This window comes from Ostrinia furnacalis, unplaced genomic scaffold (genome assembly GCF_004193835.3).
Source record: "Ostrinia furnacalis isolate ACB-3 unplaced genomic scaffold, ASM419383v2 OfSCF0207, whole genome shotgun sequence".
Lineage (NCBI taxonomy): Eukaryota > Metazoa > Arthropoda > Insecta > Lepidoptera > Crambidae > Ostrinia > Ostrinia furnacalis.
In genome coordinates this window covers 45,041-53,531 of record NW_021130446.1, presented here as the reverse complement: position 1 = coordinate 53,531, position 8,491 = coordinate 45,041, and the positions used below count along the sequence as shown (strand labels likewise).

The following is an 8,491-nucleotide window of genomic DNA, read 5'->3' as shown; positions in this document are numbered from 1 at the left end:
TGGAACAGCTAGTTTATAACGTTCAATAAACTATGTAAAGAAAAACAAACAACATCACAATTCAAAAATATCAGCCAATTTTTCACGTGTGCATAGCACCTAAAATTACACATGCACCTAAAACCTAACACACAAGAATGCCCGACATGCGCGAAAAAGTCATAAACAAAAATAATAAAACACACCATAAACCTGAAATAGCCAGGATTCTTTTGGAAAGATATAAAAACATAACAAAATTTGCACACAGCGCCACAATGTTGCTGTACATTCTTTGCAGTGTCCTCGTGGTTTGTCAAGGTTACTCGTTACCAAGCACGTTGGATATTAAACCAATTGAACATGCTAAAGGAAATCATTCAAACATTGAAGAAGGAGGTCTCTTACCTGGTCGTAAACCTTTGAATGATGGTCCTGTGCCACATTATTTTGACTGGAGGCAAAAAGACGCCGTTTCACCGGTGAAGAATCAGTTAAATTGTGCTGCTTGCTGGGCTTTCGCTATTGTTGGTAATTATAATTTTATTAATTAGTACTAATTATTTCGTATAATAATTGAATTATAGATAGATATTCCAATATAATATTTTAAACTATTATGTTGCATTTTTTACTATAAAATTATCACTTCACGGGATTTATTGCAACAATATCTATTTTAACGGTAAATAATATTTACCCTCCCGACGTTTCGGCTCGGTTGCACGAGTCATGGTCGCGGGCAGACTGAAGAGATGCGGCGTCGTCTGCTCCGGCGCGATGAGTTTTCTTCACCCACCCGCATTTGCACAATATTTTCGTCAGTGGTACAGTCAGTCCGACAAACTACACTAACAGTGTCCGGGTTTCTCTGAGACGGCCTAGAACGCGATTTGTATTTCGTTATCACCGGATTCCACGCTGATGATAGGTTAAATCCATCTTCTCGATTGAAATTCTTATGCTTTTTAATTTCAATGGCTTCACGTATCAACCTAACATGGTAATGCCTGTCAGTTGAGAGGATTTTCGGGTCATGAAGTTCCATCCAGTGATTAACGTCCGAAGTTAACAAATGTTCAGCTATCGCAGATTTGCACGTCTGTTGGTTCTTTACAGCCGCTATGTGTTGTTGTTACCATGACTCGTGCAACCGAGCCGAAACGTCGGGAGGGTAAATATTATTTACCGTTAAAATAGATATTGTTGCAATAAATCCCGTGAAGTGATAATTTTTAGATATTCCAATATTTATTTAGCTAACCCTCTACAACAAACAAACCTAGATTTATCTTCATAATACATGAATTTACAATATGACATCTGGAGCACCTGTTGAGAAAGCTAAAAATATTATGAAAATATTTATAAAAAAAACGTCGTATCAAATTCAGAGCTCCTTGTTCATGAGGATTGGAAAAAGTTAAAGTTTAATTTCACACGGAAATGTCATGAATTTAATATCACCTTCTTGGTCACACTTACCAAGCAACCAGTTACGAAGCGACATAATAATATGTCGTTAATTATAAACGATCTTAAGTATCGTAATTACCGCTGTAATTAATTACTTCCTATGAACCATCAGGGAACAGCAATATCAATTACCATCGCCATTGATATTATGTGTCTTAATTACTGCTTAAGTAAGGGGTTCTGTATTAAAATAGTTCGTCAGTGCCAGATTGAAATGGTTTAGATTAATGTGCTTTTTTTTGGAAAAACAACAACTGCCTCAAGCTCATATGAATATAAAGAATTTTATGAGTTTTCAGTTTGCTTACAGCGAAGAAAAATCTAGTAAAGAATGAAGAAGAATCCTTTTCTATATGATACGAGTAAGTGAATTTCCTAGGGATTATACAACAAAGTTTTTCAATGCTTCTTTTCAAATTCTAACATAAACACCAATTATTTTGGTGGCTTTAATTTTCATCTTCTGTCATCTTTCTCATGAATATAGACCAGCTAGAGCATTTCTATGTAATGTACGTTCTTACGAATTACACAATACAGGTGAAATGTACGACGTTTGGTTAGTGACAGGGCAGGGTTATACCTAGAATACATAGAGCGCTCTTTGTTCTATTACAAGTAATTGATCTAGTCTTTACTCACCTTCATACATACACATAATATGGGAGACGAAAATAAATAAAAAAATCTGTCATGTTTTGATCCATATGAGACGCTTATGGTAGCTTCGACGTTGTTTCCTTGACTCCATTCTTACAAGTAGTAACAACAAGAGCTCCAATCGAGAGCTTACAAAATACCTCCTACCCACGTTCCGCTGAACATTTTAGATGATGGAACATTCCAGAACAGATATGTTTGTAAGCACACATCTGGCGAGATGCCTTGATTGAGCGTTGATAAAGGCAAACTCCTCGACCGGGCCTTTGAGGGGTCTCCTTTGAGGGCTAAACACAGCAATTATATTCATTTGCATAGTGCAATGGCAGTAGGCCAACCATGAAATGAAATACCGGAGTTACTAGCTTACCATAAACTCGTACCTACTATGTAGGTATATTGAGATAAGTTCGAGTATACCTAAGCTGTAATAAGCTTGATAACTTTATGAATTTTAAAGCAACATGGTTTAATTAATGAAATAAATAAAATAAGGGAGAATCAAAAATAGGAGATACGATGAACATCTGATAGGTGTTGTAAAAATTTTGAAATTTATATTTAAATATTGCAATTTTTGGAAATATTTGTGAATGTGGAAGGAAGTCGAACCTTTACTTCGAACTCCTCCTATGTTCTTCTGATTAATTTCTTTGCGGGTCCAATGACAGCTTAACTTTCCCCGGGACAAACTGCACCTTCACTGGTTGGGTTTTTATGGGACAATATTATTTGATCCTCTAAAAACTAATTGATCTTTTTTGTATGTGCACTTTTAAAAATAAATGATGTGTTTTATTATATTTTCTCTTTATATTAATTATTGGGTCTATATTAGTTGATCTACGGATAAATTATGAATGATTTTCATTTAAGGTAACATAATATTTATGTTTTACATACTCTTTTAATATTTAGTAAACAAAAATTATATTTGATCCTCTTTTTTAGTTATTGATCTTTAATTTTGTTAATTTGATGATTTTTATATCAAGATTGCCTTTTAATATTGATCACCTAATAAATACATTTCGGTCTAAGTATAACTCAACTTTAAAATATATTTGATCTAACTAAAAATATTATTGATTAATATTTTTAATTAAAAAATATCTTTTAATTTACTCGATACTTTGTTGAGTGACAATCGTCCGTCATTGGTCGTTTACTGAGTTGGCCAAGGGCTTTGCGGCCAATAAGCAAGCAGAATGGTACATTGCCATGTTTGCTTAGTTTGGGACTAGAGGCGCTATGTAAAATAATTGTATACTTCTGACATCCCTGAACATGACATCATAATTTTTAACTCTTTATTTTTTTTTTTCAAATCGCAAGGTTGATTTTCTCTTAGTATACCGATCTCGACCGTGATCAGTGACCATAGTCATCTGTCAACGGGTCGATTAGACCCGATAAAAGCACTAAACGATATTTTTTTACTTTTAGTGCGACATCGGGTCGTAATGACCTGATAAGTTTTTTTTTCCAAGTATTTACTGTGTTTGACGAAACAATTGCAAAACAATATTTATCTTTCGTACTACTGATAAGACCGAATATATCCAACACGCACCAACGCATGCAGCACCTAAGGTCAATTCGACCCGATAACGAACGCAGTGTGAACGTGTTAAGTATACTTTTTTAATAAAAAATAAATCTTTGAACATCAAGTGCCTTTAAATAGTTTCCATCCTTTGACGACAATTTAATAAAAATAAGTAGGTACCATGACATAATTATTTTGAAGATTATTTGATATAGACAAAAAATAATTTATACAAATCAAATTATTTAAAAAAGTATCACAATATTGAATATTTGGTGCTCATTTCTCTTATTTTTGAGGACCAACAAGTAACGATCAGATATAATTTTTACATCTCAAAAATTTTTTGCCTAGTTGAAAAGAGGTTAAAATATCGATCGATTTCATTTATTTTATGTCTCAAAGAAAGAGGATCAATCATTAAAATAGATGACCATTTAGATTTTTTTATTTGCCGTTTTAGCTAATTTAAAAAGATCATTTAAATACATGCCGGTTTTTATTGGTGCCGTTTATTAGGATTCCAAATTCCTAATTAATGCATACTAAAAATATCCATTGGTAGCGGCCTGCGTCCAACCTTTATGATGTTGTCAGTCCATCTTGTGGATGGACGTCCCACGCTGCATTTTCCGATAAACATAAAAAAACATTAGGGGAAGCCTATGTTCAGCAATGAACGTCCTGAAATGATGATGATGATCATGAAAAATATGTATTCCAGGTGCAGTCGAGAGTCATGTGATGATCTACACTGGTGTAAAGGAACTCTTATCTGAACAGTTCCTTATCGACTGCAGCCCCTTTAAAAATGGTTGCGGAGACGCTTCTCTGTTGAAATCATATTCGTAAGGGTTTTTTTTACATTTTTTGTCGCAAAATCGTCTCTATTAATAGGAACTTGAGGCCATCGTGTTTAGCTTGACGAACCATCGTCTGTGCATATCGATAGAGGGTTAATTGGCACCACCTGACTTTATTAACCGTAACTATAACGATAGCCGGTGTTTTTGTATGAAGTTTGACAGAGGTGCAAACCAGCTTAAAACTTTCGTTTTATAAATAAGATCTACTTAGAGTTAATTTTAGCTAGGACTCAAGATTTACTGATTGTGATCGAGGTTATGTGCAAAAGTTGTAAAAGTCGAAAAACGCAATAGTCACAGGTGAAAACAATTACTTAACTATACCAACATAACAGTCTTTGTAGAGAATATGATACGTAAAGAAGCAAAGCTCTTTTAAACTAAATGATTTAAATGATTCTTACTTTCTACAGACATATAGTAACCCAGTTGGGCGGGATACTCCGCGACAATGACTACTATCCATACGAGAACGGCCAAAACAACTGCAGATGGTCAAGACCTGAGTATCACTTTGTAAATGTTCTACCCGTTCCGGTGATTGGCTTCCGAAGGGTGAACTCTGATGAAGACTTGATGGCAGAGTGGCTGTATAGATATGGACCGCTAACTGCAGGTATACATAATATAGATTTATCTATTACCAGCTACGAGTGTATTAAGCTAGTTTCCTAAAAAAATTTTTTAGTCCGTCAATTTTAATATAAAAAAGTATTGGACACATATATTTTTAATTGTCAATCAAACAAATAATTACAAAGTTATAGTGCTTTGAAGTTCCGCGCGACGTCACAAAGTGCTGCACTTTTACGCACTCACTGACGTCACGAGCCTTTTCTTTAGAACTTTGGCACGCTTTATCTCTTTACATTTTCATTAGTTTCAAAAAGTGAAAAATACGTGTCGAGTAGTTTTTGAGAAGCTAACTGACGGACTAATTAAAACTCTTACTTTTTTACCCAGGAAACATCCCTATTGCAAAATTAACTAACAATGTTATAAAATTGAGAACCTCTTCCTTTTTGAAGACGGTTAATAAAACTTTTTCATAGAATCATAACATGCAACATGAAAATGAACAAACAGGAAATGTGAGAGATTCTAGAAAAAAATCCTTTGAAGTCCAGACTAATTGTCGCAGTCTACCCTTTAGTGTGGCATTTAACCTAAATAGTTGGTTACCTACATGGGAAAACATGATAACCTATACATTTGCTTTGCTATAATTATGACGAGTTTACGTGTGAAATTATTCAGCACAATGGTATCCTATTACAAAATACTATTTTCAATTAAATAATTGTCATTTATCCACAGGGATAAACTCCGCATCAATGGCTAGATACAAGGGAGGTATTGATGAACCACAAGAGGAATACTGTGACCCCGAGACACCGAATCATTCTGTCTTGATCGTGGGTTACAACGAATATGGTAAGACATTTAAATAATTGTCCATGGTATTTTATTAGAAAGAAAGAAAACATGTTTATTCAGTATCACACATTATTAATTTACAAAAAAAAATGTACATAAACATGATACTAAAAAGGCGGGCCACTCAGCATATTGAAAGATCGGTCCGGTTTCTTGTTGTGTTCGTTTCGTTAATCGAGTATTTTCGGGCAAGTGGGTGATTAACCCGCTGTACCCTAGTCCGGTGGTGGGGCTGCCACCTCAGAGCTTCTGGACTAGCTCGGTTTTTTTCGGGTATCCTCCCTAGTGAAAAGATTCTGTTATAAGGCGCAGAATACTCGCCTTTCGCCCTGCATCCTCAGCTCAGCTGCAAGTCTAGGTAGTGGTAGTCACTCAGCATATAATATGTCGTAGCAACTCGGGAATGCCACTACGCTGGTTTTCCGTGGACACCCAGAGAGAAAGAGCGTACTACAGATATCAATTGCTAATATGTTTATGCCAGACCTGCCTATGTGAAGATAAGCAGGACTTTGGGACTGTTTTAGATTCACACAGTGACCATAAACGCCACTGAAAATCTCTGAAAGTCACTTAAAGTCAATGAAAAGGCAAATTCTGCAACTTCATTTACTGGGATGATATTTTCCAGTTATTTTGATATAAAAACTAAAGTACTGATTTAAAATATTTGATTTATTTTTCAGTGCCACAAAACCCAAAGGAGCCTCGAGTCAAGTACTGGATAATAAAGAACTCGTGGGGCAAAGAGTTCGGAGACAAAGGCTATTACTACCTGGTGCGCGGGCGCAACGCGTGCGGCATCGCCAACGATGTGTCTTTGCCTTTTGTGCAATAAAAAACATACCTAATGGTATTGGGAACCTCTATTGAAATATGGGCGTAAATAAAAAATATTTTTTCCTTTTTAAACTGAATTATTAAATATTTCATCAATTAAAACACCGTAAGCTATTACGCCCGTCTATAGAATCAGTTGACAATGAGATGACAGACATCAAAACATAAAGAAGAAAAATATGCTCTATGGAAGCTATCCACGGAGTCCCGTATACTCAGTCAATTAATTTTTGCACTTCAAATCAATACCTACTCTCCTCCTTTCTTTGAAGTCGGTTAAAAGTTTTTTTTCTGTAAATATTTGAGTTTATTATAAAAGTGAACGCATTTCATATGCATGGATTCAAAGAAGGCAATATCCGCAATAACATAGCCATGTAGGTACCTCACAAATTTTTCAAAGTTGAAACGTAGTATATTGTTTAAAAGCAATGACTACAAAAATATTAAAGACCCTACCTATTCTTCAGACATCTTCTTAAACATGCAAAGTGACAAAATTATTATTTGAATCATTACTGATATTATTATTATTTCAGATATTACATTAGGTGCATACTTTCGAGAATTTCAACAGAATTCTAAACGCTTTTAATAAAAACAAATACCGATCTCTAAGTGAATTTCAACCAGAATTTTCCAGTTATTCCCATTTCACACCGTAAGATGAAGAAAGCAGGATTTATTTAAAGAATTCTCATTTTAATTTTAAATTTAATACCACCATCTTTCATGTAGATACGGCATATATCAAGCTAAAAAAACATCAACATTATGGTGCCTTAAGATGTTATATTAAAGTCCTATTTTGCAACAAGAACCTCAGAAAATAATTAATTTAAAATCTGTTTGGTTAAATAAACAAACAAAATGTATTAAAATCCTGCGCCTTTCTAGTCCAATCATAATTGAAAGCTTCGCAGCAAAATTACTTCATTTACTTAAAATACTTTTCATTTTAATTTCTATGCTAATAGTGGGTAAAAGACTAAATTAATTCTTGAGCTTGTGAAACAAATTGATTGCTTCAATTAAGCTGCATAGAGCGTGGGTTTCTCAGTGTACCTAAGTAAGCTTTGAAGAGCCTTTGAAGTTTTCATTCTGAAATGGGTTGACTTGAGGCCTACTTGAAGCCTGCTTAGTGACTTACTGAGAAACAGTCGACAGCACTACAGACTATTTTTGCTGCAAAATACAACCTAATTAAGTACTTGATAGCACAGAGTATAGCTAATTTGCTGTAGCCTGTACATTAAAAACCTTCTTTCAACTGACAATTTCGATTACAAACTTTTGATGGCTTAAGAACACTTATGTTTATATTTCAACAACAATAAAATAAAGGATATTTTAAGTTAAACATACTAGCATATTCGTTCGTTCGTTTCAGCCGAAAGACGTCCACTGCTGGACAAAGGCCTCCCCCAAGGATTTCCACGAAGACCGATCCTGCCCCCCTCGCATCCAGGCACCTCCCGCGACCATCACCAGATCGTCGGTCCACCTAGTGGGAGGCCTGCCCACGCTACGTCTTTCGGCTCGTGTTCGCCACTCAAGAACTTTCCTGCCCCACTTGCATATAATACTCTATAGAGATATATATTTAATAATAATAATATTTATTTAAAAATAAACTTAGTACAAAATTAATAAAATGTTATATGTAATAGTAATACCAATTATT

The 8,491-nt window shown here is 34.8% G+C and overlaps 1 protein-coding gene across 2 annotated transcripts; it reads left to right on the top strand.

The window, feature by feature from the left end:
• The first annotated feature begins 1,221 nt into the window (after positions 1 to 1,221).
• On the top strand, positions 1,222 to 6,844 carry LOC114355600 (probable cysteine protease RD19D). 2 transcript variants are annotated; one of them, XM_028308544.1, is made up of 5 exons: positions 1,222 to 1,817; positions 4,389 to 4,512; positions 4,944 to 5,146; positions 5,848 to 5,964; positions 6,654 to 6,844. In XM_028308544.1, exons 1-5 carry the CDS (start codon positions 1,787 to 1,789, stop codon positions 6,803 to 6,805), a joined length of 627 nt encoding a protein of 208 aa, XP_028164345.1. In that variant the 5' UTR covers positions 1,222 to 1,786; the 3' UTR covers positions 6,806 to 6,844. The 2 variants fall into 2 exon arrangements, with proteins under 2 accessions (XP_028164345.1, XP_028164351.1); XM_028308550.1 differs by lacking the exon at positions 1,222 to 1,817 and adding an exon at positions 2,138 to 2,649.
• Positions 6,845 to 8,491: the final 1,647 nt, after the last annotated feature.

What these genes read in the sequence shown, in the direction of transcription:
- LOC114355600 (XM_028308544.1), top strand. Translation starts at nt 1,787, where the DNA reads ATGAAGAAGAATCCTTTTCTATATGATACGA. An exon ending in TCTCTGTTGAAATCATATTC is followed by an intron (nt 4,513 to 4,943) that starts GTAAGGGTTTTT and finishes TACTTTCTACAG; the next exon opens with ACATATAGTAACCCAGTTGG. An exon ending in ATATGGACCGCTAACTGCAG is followed by an intron (nt 5,147 to 5,847) that starts GTATACATAATA and finishes ATTTATCCACAG; the next exon opens with GGATAAACTCCGCATCAATG.